Raw genomic sequence first — 14482 nt, 5'->3', positions numbered from 1 at the left:
CTGACCTGGAATTCTCTATGTAATCTCAGGATGGCCTTGAACTCACAGGTATCCTCCTACCTCTGCCTCCAGAATGCTGGATTAAAGGTGTGTGCCACCACGCCCAGCTTCTGATGGGATTTTGATTGGGATTACCTTGAACCTATGGCTCAATTTGGGAAGAAAATTATAGATATGTTTATAAATGTGTGTCTGTTGTGTGTGTGTATGCATGTGGAGGCCTGAGTTAAAGTTGGGTGTCATCCCCCATCTCTCTACACCTTGTTTGTTGAGACACGGTTTCTCCCTGAACCCAGGGGCCATTGATTGGGCTCGTCTAGCTAGAGGGATTGCTCTGGGGACGTCCCTGTCTCTGCCTCCCGAGCACTGGGACACCAGGCATGCATCTCCATGCTGGGTGTCTGCATGGGTGCTGGGAACATGAACTTGGGTCCTCATGCCTGTGTAGCAAGCATTTTATTCATTGAGCAATCGCCCCAGTCCTGAGAATGGATATTTAATACTGTGTCTTCAGGTCTCTGTTCCCCTGTGGGGCTGGGGTGGCCACGCTCTGCTCTCCCTGTGGCTTCTGGAGATTTGAACGTTGAGCTCTTGGGCTGTCATGCTTGTGCAGGATGCCCACTTAACCACCGAGCCATCACTGTGAGTTCTAGAATATCATTCTTGAGGTGGATCATTTGATTTCCTTTTTTTTTTTTTGTTATCCTTACATCTCATTTATCAATGTTACTGCTCATTTAAAAATTGTTTTTTTTGGGGAGAGATGGCTTAGCTATTAAGCACTTGTCTGTGAAGCCTAAGGTTTGAGGCTCGATTCCCCAGTACCTATGTAAGCCAGGTGCACAAAGTGGCACATGTATCTGGAGTTCGTTTGCAGTGGCTGGAGGCCCTGGTGTGCCCATTCTCTCTCTGTGTGTCCCTCTCTCTTTCTGTCTGTCACTTTCAAATAAATAAAAATAAACAAGAATTTATGAAAAAATATTTTGCTTCATTGAGTTTTCCATTATTAAATCTTTGTGTGTGTGACGTGTGTGTTTGTAAGCACTGTTTTTTTTTTTTTTTAATAATGTTCGTGGGCTGGAGAAATGACTTAGTGGTTAAGGTAGTTGCCTGCAAAGCTGAAAGACCCAGGTTCAATTCCCTAGGACCCATGTAAGCCAGATGTACAAGGTGGCATATGCATCTGAAATTCACTTGCTGCTGTTGGAGGGCCTGGTGTGCCCGTTCTCTCTCTGTCTCAAATAAATAAATGAATAATAATCCCAATTAATCTGCATACAGATGAATGTTAGTGTGTGGAGGTCAGACCATAACCTTGGATGTCAGCTCTTATCTACATACCTTGTTTGTCACTACGCTCCCCAGGCTGACTGGCCTATGTGCTTCTGGGAATTTTCCTCCCTGCCTCCTGACTCCCTGTCAGTGCACTGGGATTACAGGAGCGCGCATCGCTGCACTGGATTTTAGGGGGATTTTGAGTCCAGGTTGTCGCACAGCAAGCACTTTCACCCCCTGAGTCATCTCCCAAAACCCTCACCGATTTTATATTCACTCTTGCTCTGACCTTTACTATTTCATTTCTTCTACTTGTTGTTTTATCTTTAAAAGAAAAATGAAGATAGCATGTGTGTTCACTCGTGTGTGTGTGTGTGTGTGTGTGTGTGTGGTTTGTTGGTAATGTTCCTAAGAGAAATTATCAAAGCTGTCACTTTATGTTAAATGCGATTGCATACAATCTTGGAATTGTCCCACAGTTCAGCTGAAAGCAATGTTTTATCATATGTGTTTACCATTCTCCAGAATCTAGAGTTCAGAAAAAAAAAATCATAGCAACATATGTTTGCCCAAATGGCCAGACATATGCAGGCAGGAACGAGTGACTGCTCGTGAGTGAGGATGGCGACATTATTAGTGCCTGCTTGTTGGCGTCCCTTCTGGAATGCTGAGGTTATAGTTTGGGGGTTGGATGGGGCAGAGGGCGTCATGAGCATTGATGCCAAGCTTACCTTCACAGGGTGATTGGAGATGGTCTGTAGTGATGGAAGAGGGCATTGGTGTGCCAGGGTTCGTCGTTCTCCATGAGTGTTGAGTTGGTCTTGGCACACCTCATGGTCTTGTCCCTTCCACATGCCAGCCACTCCGAGAAGCTGGCGAGGAGGCCAGCTCCCCAGGCCGTCCTGCCCCCGGAAGCTTGGCAGCATTACCGTAGCCTAACTCTGCCCCGTGGTCTGGGCCTGTGGGGGGGTGATAAGTGAGAGAGAGAAGCCATGGTCGAGGTTCCACAACGGGTCCAGGACTCAATACAGCTGGCTGCTTTTTTTTTTTTATCTCTCTCTCTCTTTCTGTGAGAAGGTGTGTGACTGTCGCTCAGCAGCAGGACAGTATCCTGGCATGTTCAAACCCCTGGTTTCAGTAACTCTAGATGAGACACTGAAGCTTGTATTTTAACTTTGTGTATTTATTTTGATGGTGGGAATGAAACCCAGGACCTTGAGCCCGCTAGGCGAGTGCTTTCTCACTGGTTTACTGTCATGTGTGTGTGTGTGTGTGTGTGTGTGTGTGTGTGTGTGTGTAGGCCAGAGAGATGCCCTTCAGTGTCACACTTCTCAGGTGCTGCCCCCCTTTTCTTTTACTTATTTATGACAGAGAGAATGGAATGGGTGTGCCAGGGCCTCCTGCCACTGCAAACAAACTCCAGACACACCTTGTGCATCGGGTTTTATGTGTAGATCCTTGGGAATTGAGCCCCAGTCAGTAGACTTTGCAAGCAAGTGCCTTTAACCTCTGAGCTATCTCCCCAGCCCCTGCCTACAGTTTTTTATTTTTTTTTAGGCATATAGCCTCTCGTTGGTTTAGAGCTTGTTGAGTAGGCTAGACTGATTGGCCAGAGAACCCCAAGGATCCTCCTGTCTGCTGCCCCAGTGCTGGGATTATAAATGATAAAACACCAACATGCGTGTTATTATTATTATTAATTATTAATGTGGGTGATAAGGATTGAACTCAGGCCTCCATGCTCACAAGGCAAGCTCTTTTCCGACTGTGCTGTCTCCCTGGCCCGTGAGTTACTGCTCTAAGTGTGCAGTACAGGTCAGAGAGCACGTCTTGTGAAGTGCTGAAGTGTTCTGTCATCCCCTACACGCACCCACACCCACACCTACATACGGGAAGGGGGGGGGGAGACATCGTGTGACAGGCAGCTCTTTTTGAGGGTCCCACTTCTGTGGCTGAGTGTTGAGGTTATTACATTATGCGGAGGTGACATCCTGGGCTGGGCTTTGTGAATGCTTTCGGGTGTCTTGTTGAATTTGAAGGGCTCATTTCTCCCCCACCTGTCACCTTTTCTCTTCCCTGACATCCCATTGAATCCTGTGCAATTACAGATGATTAGGTGCGAAGATTAAGTGGCATTAGAATGGGCTCATTACCCACCCCTTTACCAGCTGAGTAGGTGCGGCAGACGTGAGGAAGGCTAGCATCCTCCCCCAGCCAGCCGGAAGCAGTTACCCAGCCTGGGAGGGAGCACAGAAACAGTGGTGCCTCCCAGAGTACCTGGCTCTTAAAAACATGCCCGCATGGGACACACAGGAGCCCCGCATCACAGAGAGCTGGTTTCAGCCTCCTGGACACAGTGGGCTCCTACAGGCGACACTTCCAGCTGAAAACTCCCTGCACAGCTTCCTGCCTTTTCCTTGGGAAGCCGTGTTCAGCCCCTGGACCACCGCGTATAGGACAGGCTCAGACTTTGCTATAGAACTTCAAAGGGCTTTGTCACGAATTTCTTTCTCCTCCAACTTCTCTTTCTTCCTTTCCTTGTTTCCTGCAGGGATTGTTTTAAATTTAAAATATCTTACTTATTTGCAAGCAGAGAGGTATAAGAAAGAAGAGAGACAGACAGAGAAAGAGAGAGAGCCAGGGCCTCCTGCCACTGCAAATGAACTCCAGATGCGTGTGCCACTTTGTGTTTCTGGCTTTATGTGGGTACTGGGGAATCGAATTCAGGTCGTTAGGTTTTGCAGACAAGCATCTTAACCAATGAGTCATTTCTACAGCTCCCCACACCCTCTTTTTGTTTGTTTGTTTGTTTGAGGTAGAGTCTCACTCTAGTCCACTCTGAGCTGGAGTTTACTATGCAGTCTCAGGCTGGCCTTGAACTTGGCGATCCTCCCGAGTGCTGGGATGCATAGCTCCGCGTGACTGCTTCCTTTACAGCCGTTAGAGAGGAAGCAGGTTTTGAGCAGTGTCCTGCCCTGTCCTTGCAGATGGCCGTGGAAACTGAGAAGTGCAACATCTCCATGAAGATGGCGTCGCCTGAGGACGTGAGTGACGTGCTGGGTCACATTGGCACCTGCCTGCGGAAGATCTTTCCTGGCCTCTCCCCACTGTGAGTCCCCGGGGAGGCTGAGGAGAGCGAAGACCTTGCTCTTTCTCAGAATCAAACGTGAAGCTCCCTTCCTTGTGTCCCTGACCCGTGAGCTCATGCCCCTCTCAGATGTCCTTCTTTCTCTGAATCTCACGATGTAGCCCAGGCTGGCCTGGAGTTTTGTAGAAATCCTCCTGCCTCAGCCTTGCAGTGCTGAAATGACAGCCATGGGCCACCACACCACACCTGCCTTCTTCTCTAAGGCATTAAGTATTAAAGCTTATGTCTGGGGTTTTCAGATAGGTTAGCACCTTTATATGTATATAATTTATGAGAGAGAGAGAGACACACACAGAGACAGAGAGAGGGACAGAGAGAATGGGCATGCCAAGGCCTCCAGCCACTGAAGATGAATTCCAGACATATGCGTCTCCTTGTGCATGTGGCTTACGTGAGTCCTGGGGAATCCAACCAGGGTCCTTTGGCTTTGCAGACAAGTGCCTTAACCGCTAAGCCATCTTCTGCAGCCTGAGCACCTTTTGAAAGGCAGGAGTGATGCAGGGGTTTGACCGTCTCCTGCTCGCGACACTAAAACGGAACCTGCTCTAGCGTACCTTGAATTCAGCCGAGTGTGAGGTCTGCTCTTAGCTGTTAGCAGAACGCCAGTGGCTGGCTGCTTTGCATTAAGGCACCAAGTATAATATTAACCAAGAGTCAGACCTCTTGCCTTTCTCCCACCTTCCTTCTCAGTTGAAAGGAAACTTAATAAACTAAACAACAACAACAAAGTAGTTATTTATTTTTCCTATTTTTTAAAAAGATTTTTATTTATTCATTTATTAGACACACACACACACAGAAAGAGAGAGAGAGAGAAAGGGAGGGAGGGAGGGAGGGAGAGAATGGACATGCCAGGGCCTCTAGCCACTGCAAACTAGCTCCAGATGCATGTGCATCTGACTTATGTGGGACCTGGAGAATCGAACCTGGGTCCTTAGGCCTCACAGGCACGCGCCTTAACTGCTAAGCCCTCTCTCCAGCCCGCCCCTCATCTTTCTGAGACACACGTTGGGGTATTAGGTCCCTCCTTAGGCCATTTCTCTGAACTTGGTTAACCCAGCTGGTGGTGCTCTTGGGGAGGATTGCGGAACGGTTAGGATGTGGAGCAAGTAGGCCGCTAGGGGCAAGGCCCTGGGCACCCACAGCCTTCGCCCACTTCCTGTCCCCGCTCCGCTTCCTGATGGCTGTTGCCATGTGACCAGCTGCCCCAGGCACCTTTCATCAGGCCTTCCCGGCCTCGGATGGAAGGTGTTCCTTCTTCAACTGTGAGGGAAGGTGTTCCTTCTTCATCTGTGAGCCGCAGTGAGGAAAGCAGCTCACACAAGCTCCTTCTCCGCCGTAAAGCTCAGGCGTCCTGTTGCCTGTAAGCTCTCTATTTTCTTCCTCCGGCACCTTGGGAACGTTTCCTGTGTCAACACGGGTCACGCTGGATCCGAGTGCAACGCAGCTGAGAGAGGCTGGTTGGGGGGTCCCAAGTGGGAGGTGCAGACATGCAGACTGGCTTTGCTAGTGCCACTCACCCCCAAAGTGTGGCTTTGATGTAGAAGAGAGTCTTTGGAAAGGGGCAGTAAATCAGACACAGATCCTGGCATGGGAGAAGGCATAGATGGCAGTTTGGGGCTTGGCGTGGCATTAAGTACCCGAGTGGACTTAAGTTGTGTTTCTCTTTTTCTGTTCAGCACACAGAGTTGAATGTCATCATTCTTGAGTACTTTAGACTACACTGTGTGATTACCCCCTGGGGACCCAGACTGTTACATTGGTGTCGCTTATTGTGACCAGCCAGGGAAGGTGGAAGGCCCTAACCGTGAAACTGTCTTTGGCATTGCTGGCATTGTTTAGGCTGAAGTGACAGGAAGGGAAACATTTTCATTATATAAACGACCGAACATACGAAATACAACAAGCCCCCAGTGACATCTTGTCTCCTTATAATAAATAGGAGAGTGTGGAACTGCAGTTGAGGCCATTTGTTCCATCCCATGTTTTACCTGGGTCTGTCTCGGGGACCTTTGGTTCCTAGCTGTCATCTCCTTCCTTGCTTGGGACATTTCTGCTGGGGACAGATGAACAGGGTGGTGTCTTATACACAAATGTCAGGAACTTGGAGAATCCAGGAGGAGATGGTGCCAGAGGAGACCTTGGTTTTGGTGATGAGTCGAGGAATCTGAGTTTTACCTGATAGCGTGGTAGTACACACCTAAAATTCTAGGACTCTAGAGGTTGACGTAGAAGGATTGCTGAATTTGAGGCTGGCTTGGACTACACAGCAAGACTTTGACTAAAAGAATAAATCTAGGGTTGGAGAGATTGCTTAGTGGTTATGTCACTTGTCCACAAAGGCAAAGGACCCAGGTTCAATTTTCCAGTACCCACATAAAGCCAGATGCACAAGGTGATATATGCGTCTGGAGTTCTTTTGCAGTGGCTAGAGGCCCTGGTGTGCCCATTCTCTCTCTATCTGCCTCTTTCTCAAGTAAATAATAAAATAAAATAAATAAAAGTATTAAGAAAATAAATCTTAAATTTGGCTATAATACAGATGAAACCACATCTCTGTATACTCAAATATAATTATGACCCCCCATCCTTTAAACAGATTGTTTGTTTGTTTGAATCACACAGAGTAATTGGTTTCATTATGGGGTTTTCATAATTATTTTGGTTGCTCCAGATGGATGCCTCTGCAGTTGCTCATCCAGACAGCTGCCCCAGCACCCCGACCTCCCTCCCTACCCACCTGCCCGTGCCCCTGGGCATGTAGGTCCCTTGCTGCTTTTTGCAGTCAAATTCTGACTCTGCTTTCCAAGTCTGCTTACTCTATTTTTTTTTTTTTCTGAATTCTCAGAGTGTCAATATCTTAGTTTCTTGTTGCCATGACAAAGCACCTTAGAGAGACCACAAATAAGCAGGGTTGATATAGCTGAGAGTTGGGCTGAAATTCCAAGACTGGGTGTCCCCATGTGGCCTTTGTAGAGAATGAAGGTCTGCGTGGCTCTGTCACAGTATGACAAGGGAAAGGGAAGTTGTGCAGGAGGCGCCAAGCATGTGGGTTAGCCTTGCTCTACATCAGCAGTCTCTCTTGAGGCCTGCCTCCCTCCACGCAACCAGCAGGGCAATTTTCTTGAGAGCACTTTTCTTTCTGACATAGTTTCCTTCTACTAGGCCTTGCTTTGTAATTGCCCTGCCACGCCAACACTGCCACACTGAGGTACAAACTTATAACACACACACACACACATCTTTGAGTACACACTTAAACCAGATCATAACCATAGCTGCCATCTTTCTACTCTAAAATCTCACCAGCAGGCTGGAGAGATGGTTTAGTGGTTAAGATGCTTGCCTGTGGAGCCTAAAGGACCCAGGCTGACTCTCTAGATCCCACATGAGCCAGATGCACAAAGGTGAGGCAAGCGCAAGGTTGCACATGCCCACTAGGTGGCGCAGGCAACTGTAGTTAAATGGCAGTGGCTGAGGCCCTGGCATGCCAGTTCTCTCTCTTTTTCTCTGTCTGCCTTGCTGTCTCTAAAACCAAAATAAATCAATAAATAAAGTCTCACCAGCTTCCTGCCCATGGTTTTTGCCTTATTTATTTATTTATTTATTTTTTACTGTGTTTGCATAACAGGTCTCTAACCTGTATGCCATTGGAATAGCGTGTCTGCATTTGTGTGGAAGCAAAGCTAGAATTTTAAAAAGAAAGCCACCCATTTTTTCTGGGGCCTTTCTCACTCATGGAGAATCTGTTCATTTCACCTTCACTAAAACTCTGCTCGCTTGGCATTCAAAAAGGAAAGAAGGAAGGAAGGCAGGGAGGGCTGGAGGGAGGGAAATGTGATCCCAAATCAAGTCAGATAGAATTTGCAGGTTGGTAGGCCCAAAGTTTACTTATGTTAGCCATATAGAGGCTTGAGCCCACTTATTTATTTATTTGAGAGAGAGAGAGAGAGGGAGAGAGGAAGGATAGGTGTACCAGGGCCTCCAGTCACTGCAAGTGAACTCCAGATGCATGTGCCACCTTGTGCATCTGGCTTACGTGGGTCCTGGGGAATTGAACTGGGGCCCTTTGGCTTTGCCTTAACTGTTAAGCTATCACCGAAGCCCCCAGCTTGAGCCCACTTCTTGTAGTTCTGATTAAAATCAATCAATCCATCCATCCATCCATCCATCCATCCATCCATCCATCCATCCATCCAGTGTATCTGGCTTCACAGCTTTAAAGAACCCAGAAAATAATGCCGCTAAAATACTAGAATGATAGTATAGAACCAGAGTTGATTGGCCCAACTTGTCGGATTCCGAAACATCATTGTATCTGTGAACGCCTTCTTTGACTTGTGCGTCCCTAGATTAACAGCTTTTGGAGGGGCTGGGAGATGGTTAAGCGTGCGTCTGCAAAGCCCAGTGGCCAGCGTTCGGCTCCCCACTGCTCACATAAAGCCAGCTGCAGAAAGGGACGCATGCCCCGGGCGTTCGTTTGCAGTGGCAGGAGGCCCTGGTGGGCCCACGCTTACTCTCTGTCTCTTATTCACTCTCCCTCTCTCTGCTCGCAAATAAATAAAAATATCTTTTAAAAGACCTTGGGAGAACACTATTTGGTGATGAACGTTTTTCAGTGGCACGGAAAACTCTGGTGCTGAGCTTGAAGGTTCATCTGTGCAGCCCCTGAAGGACTCACAGACAACACTTGATAGCTCTTGGACTTTCCTTGTTGTGCCTCAGTCCTGAGTGTCACCAAGAAGCACGAGGGATATTTTCAGTGGCAGCGGACCGTAGTAAAATGTTCTGGGACATACTTGACATTTGCTGGCCAGGTAATAATGTCCCAGGCTCCGGCACATCTCTATCTGGAAGCCATTGCTCAGAAGCGGCCGGTGACCAGAGATGGTTCTTTCAGCGTGTGAGCTGGCTGTCATACAGGAGGGACGGCTGCAGCTCTCCAAGCGGGAGTCCCCCTAAGTCGCCCAACACAGTGGGTGTGATGGTGACTGACGATTGCCAGGAGCTTCAAGGCCAGGATGGGCTACGTGGACCTTGACTCAGAAAGCCAAAACCCAACCAAAATAGCAGCGGCAAAACAAACAAACAAACAAAAAAACAAAAGCCACTAAAGAGCTTAAGACGTGTTTAATATGATGTGTAGTTTGAGTACGTCTAATAGGAAAGCCCAAGCAGGGTGGAGAAAGTTCTCTAAGGCGAAGCTTTGTTTGATAATGTTTTAATAATGGTGTTATTAAAAGCACACAAAGCTACCTTCATGGCAGGACATGGCGGTTTGTGCCTGTGTAATCTCAGCACTTGGGGGAGGGGAATGTGTAGGAAAGAGAACTACCTTGTGTTCAGGCCAGCTTGAACTTCAGAGTAAAACATTGTTAAGTAGCCCCCGCCCTCAGTCAGTGACTCGGCCATGCACCCACCTTGAGGCTGTGTGGGGGGGATGGGTGGTGGCACATGTGAAACCTAAGCGGACTTCATGGTTATATTACGCACATGCAAATGATCCAAAATAAGAAAGCTCTGCATCTGAAACAGTATGGTACCAGGCATTTCAGACATGCCATTTGGCCACCTCACCATCTCGTACGTGAACCCTGTCATTGTTCCGGGTGAGTGACCCGGCACCCCTCCTTACGGCTTGTGTGATGTCTTCTGCACCCCACTTTGTCCTTTTGCCTGTGTCGCTAAGTTCCCCCCACTTTGCTATCTCCTGGGACAAATTTTCCACGATGTAGTCATTTTGTCATCCCTCTCTGAGTGTAGCCTTTCACTTTCTCTCCAGAATGTTCCAAAATATAAAGCTTTCTGAGCCTGGCTCTGATCCTGTCCTGTGCATCTCAAATCAGCCTGTAGTAAGAACTGAAGGGCTGGGGAGACTGCTCCATGTTTAACGGTGCTTGCTGGCAAAGCCTGTTGGGGGCGCTCGAGAGGTGGCTCAGCGGTTAAAGGCACACTTGCTTGCAAAGCTTGTTAGTCCCGGGTTCGTTCCCAGAGCCCCTACGTGCACATCCTGGTACTCACATCCCCTCTGTACCACACAGGCGAAGAAATAGTATATATAAAATTAAATGCAGGCTGCAGAAATGGCTTAGTGGTTAAGGAGCTTGCCTCCAGAGTTAACGACCTGTTTGATTCCCAGTACCTGTGTAAGGCCGGATGCACAGAGTGGCACATGCATCTGGACTTCGTTTGCAGTGGCTAGAGGCTCTGGTGCACTCATTCTCTCCCCACTCCTCTCTCTGTGTCTGTCACTCTCTGCTTGCAAATAAATAAAATATAAACAAAACTTGGGGCTGGAGGGATGGCTTAGAGGTTAAGGCGTTTGTCTGCAAAGCCAAAGGACCAGGTTCGATTCCCTTGGACTCATATTAGCCAGATGCACAAGGGGGCACATGCATCTGGGAAAGTTTCCAGTGTCTGGAGGCCCTGCATACCCATTCTCTCTCTCTCTCCCACTCTTTCTCTGTCAAATAAATAAATAAAAATGAAAACAAAATATTAAAAAATATAAACAAAAATTAAATAGAACTAAAGAGCCTTTCCACCGTGTCCACTGGACACCCTACTTCCTCTGCTAATCCTTTCCTTATATTGCTTTCCTTCCTCTTCCCTCCCGGCCCCCCTCCCTTCCTCTGGAGATGAGATTTTACTACTCAGCCCACACTGACTTAGTAATTGCTATCCGGCTCAATCCTGCTGCAACTCATGGCAATCCTCTGGCATCTGTCTTTCAGGTGCTGGAATTCAGACATGCCCAACCGAATCGAGCTTGCCTGTTTCTCTTAATTGGATTCTAGTTTGGTGAACAAGCCATATTTATTTGGCTCATGGGTTTTGTACCTGGACCCGAGTGTTTGCACACTGTAGACGTTCAGCACATTTATGGGGTGAATTTAGAGACGGTTCACTGGATGACTAGGAAGTGACCAGCATGCAGCTTGGGCTGGCGGATTTGAGACGTTGCTGTGGGCCTGTTCTAATAACAGACACGCATTTCTCTCGTCAAGCACCCCGGCGAGGTCATTTCTCTTGTCACCACAGCACCCTGTGAGGAGTCCTCCCCTCCCGTCACAGCTCCCCTGTGAGGCGCTCTTTCCATCCTCACAGCACCCCTGTACTGAGATGAGTTTTCCTGCCTGTCTGTCTTGTGAATAACGGCATGTGGGTGGCCGGCTGCGTGCGTCTCCCCTGCGTGTGTGGACAGGAACTCTCTTGGGCTCCGAGGAAGATGAGGCAGAGGGGCTGAGTGCTGACTTAGCCCTAGAATCCTAGTCCTGGGGAAAGAGTTAAAGGAAAGGCTGTTTGCATGTGGATGATTCCTTTTTGAGGGCATTTGTGCAGGGAACTGTGGATCGACCTGGAGCGGTTGTGCATCTTAAAAAAGTGCTAGTGTATTTATTGACAAAGTGAAAGTAATATATGTATTTGGTAGATGGATGATGTAAGTCATTAAATAGAACACTATTTTCTAACTATCCTAACCAAATAGTATAAAGCAAAACATAGGGGCTGAAGAGATGGCTTAGCGGTTAAACACTTGCCTGTGAAGCCTAAGGGCCCCGGTTCGAGGCTGGATTCCCCAGGACCCACATAAGCCAGATGCACAAGGTGGTGCATGCATCTGGAGTTCATTTGCAGTGGCTGGAGGCCCTGGTGTGCCCATTCTCTCTCTCTGTCTCTTTCTCTCTCTGTATGTCTGTCACTTTCGAATAAATAAATAAAATTTTAAAAAGCAACAACATGGAGACAAATTACAGTTTATAATGCCTTTAGCTTATAAAGGAAGTTAAATAAAGTTGTTTAGCAGTAGATTCCTATAGATCTCTGCCTCCCTAGTGCCCCAATAATGGAATTGTTTTATTCAGAATTGAAGTAACACTCATCTTTGTTAAAAGGGGTGTGTGTGTAGATATAATTTATTTATTTGCTTGCAAACACGCAGAGAGAGAAGGAGAATGAATGAGTATGCCAGGGCCTCTAGTCACTGCAGTTGAACTCCAGACCCATGTGCCACTTTGTGCATCTGGCTTTACATGGGTACTAGGGAATCAAACCTGGGTCATTAGGGTTTGCAGGCAAGTACCTTAACCACTGAGAAATCTCTCCAGTCCCAAAAGATACTTTCTTTTAAAAATTTTTTTATGAGAGAGAGAGAGACAGGGAGAGGGAGGGAGAGAAAGAGAGAGAATTGCACACTAGGGCCTGTAGCCACTGCAGTTGAACTCCAGGCATGTGTGCCGCCTTGTGTGTGTGTGTGTGTAACCTCGTGCCTCTGGCTCATGTGCGTTCTGGGGAGTCAAACCTGGGTCCTTAGGTTTCTCAGGCAAGCGCCTTGACTGCTAAGCTATCTCTGCAGCCCTAGTTCGTTCGTTCGTTCCTTCGTTCGTTCCTTCGTTCGTTCCTCCCTTCCTTCCTCCCTTCCTCCCTCCCTCCCTCCCTCCCTCCCTCCCTCCCTCCCTCCCTCCCTCCCTCCCTCCCTCCCTTCCTTCCTTCCTTCCTTCCTTCCTTCCTTCCCCTCCCTCCCTCCTTCCCTCCCTCCCTTTCTTTTTTTATAAAAAGGCTAGTACAAAGTAAAAGTCCCCGTGCTGTTCCAAAACCTCGATGTTTGAAGCTTGGTTTTGCTGCTGGTCTTTCAGGAGGATTATGAAGAAAGTGTCCATGGAGCCATCTGAGCGCCTGGCCGGTCTCCAGGCTCTGTGGGACAGCCAGCCAGTGGCGGAGCAGGGCCCCTGTGGTGAGCATGCATGGCTAACTGGGGCTGTGAGGGGCTGCAGACAGGTCCCCCTGCCAGGAAGTTCAGTCTATTCCTGGTCTGCTACCGTAAAGGTGCAATTACTTTTAAGGTGTAATTACCTCCGCACAGCCTGCAGCGTGGTGGACTGAAGTCCTATATTTAAGCCCCGCTGCATCTTGCTGTGTGCTCGCTGGTCTCGAAACGGGAACGGTAGTCAGCACTGGTTGTCAGCATTCACCCTCTTGAAGCTTTTTATGTGAATTTAAAACTCGTCCTTTTTTTTTTTTTTTTTTCCTTTTCCTGAAACCCTGTCAGTATTGCAGTATTTCTGTTTGATGCTTCAGGTGGTTTTTCTCAGATGTACGCCTGTGTTTGTGACTGGCTTGGGTTTTCGTACAGGGAAGAGGTGCAGTGGGTAAGTAAATGTGGTATGTACGTGGACATGCCCCCGGCTGCTGCTGCAGGCTCTCCCTGTCCCTCTCTCTCTCTTTCTCTTTCTCCCCTCACCATTCAGGGTTGGCTGGGAATCTCCCTTTGTCATATGACACAGAAATCTTCCTGTGCCATTATCTTATTCTCTGTTTATCCACGTGGATTCATTTTGTAACTGAATTCTGTGTCAAACAGGATGTGGATACAATTTATCTGACCCAAGACACCAGGGAATTGAATTTACAAGACTTCAGCCATCTTGACCACAGGTAAGTCTCTGTCTGTCGGCCTTTCCTTCCTTCTGCACCTAAGTTCATTCTTGGAGCTGCTGCCCCCTCCCCCCCCTCTTGATACTTACGGATGAATATGACCTCCAGATAATCCTTTAAAAATGGTTTTTAAAATTTTTATTTATTTATTTGAGAGAGAGAGAGAGAGAGAATGAATATGGCTGCATCAGGGGCTCCAGCCACTGCAAACGAACTCTAGATGCATGTGCCAATTTGTGCATCTGGCATATGTGGGTCCTTGGGAGTTGAACCTGGGTCATTTGGCTTTGCAGGCAAGCACCTTAACTGATAATCCATCTCCCCATCCCCAGATAATGCTTTTGTAAGGGGCACCAGGAGAATCTTTTTGATGGTTAAATCATCTCCCCCGCCTCCAGGTCAGTTTCTTTATGCGTCACAGGTTGTTCACTTATATATGCATCCACTGCTGAACAGATGCGTGCATGGGTTCCAATTACTCTGCTTTCATATGTATATGTGTATATATATGTGATGTTAACGATCAACAGAAGTCTTTAAGAGCCGCAAAGTCGTCAAGCCCACAGCGGCAAGTAAAGGTTTCCTGAAGTTTAAGATTTTTACTCAGTAATGTGATTTTACTAT

At 47.7% G+C, this 14482-nt stretch overlaps 1 protein-coding gene across 10 annotated transcripts in view; it reads left to right on the top strand.

Annotated features, from left to right (window-relative positions):
* Carmil1 (capping protein regulator and myosin 1 linker 1) overlaps positions 1–14482 on the top strand; it is a 263372-nt gene that overhangs the window by 104959 nt on the left and 143931 nt on the right. For all 10 annotated transcript variants that reach the window (XM_045132264.1, XM_045132262.1, XM_045132263.1 and 7 more), the window contains exons 5-8: positions 4263–4384; positions 13060–13157; positions 13502–13572; positions 13785–13858. In XM_045132264.1, coding sequence (XP_044988199.1) covers positions 4263–4384; positions 13060–13157; positions 13502–13572; positions 13785–13858 — 365 coding nt within the window. The remainder of the gene's footprint in view (positions 1–4262; positions 4385–13059; positions 13158–13501; positions 13573–13784; positions 13859–14482) is intronic.

The sequence above is a fragment of the Jaculus jaculus genome, chromosome 13 (assembly GCF_020740685.1).
Source record: "Jaculus jaculus isolate mJacJac1 chromosome 13, mJacJac1.mat.Y.cur, whole genome shotgun sequence".
NCBI classification, from domain to species: Eukaryota; Metazoa; Chordata; class Mammalia; order Rodentia; family Dipodidae; genus Jaculus; species Jaculus jaculus.
Note: the sequence above shows the minus strand (reverse complement) of the source record. Positions and strands in the feature narration are given on the sequence as shown.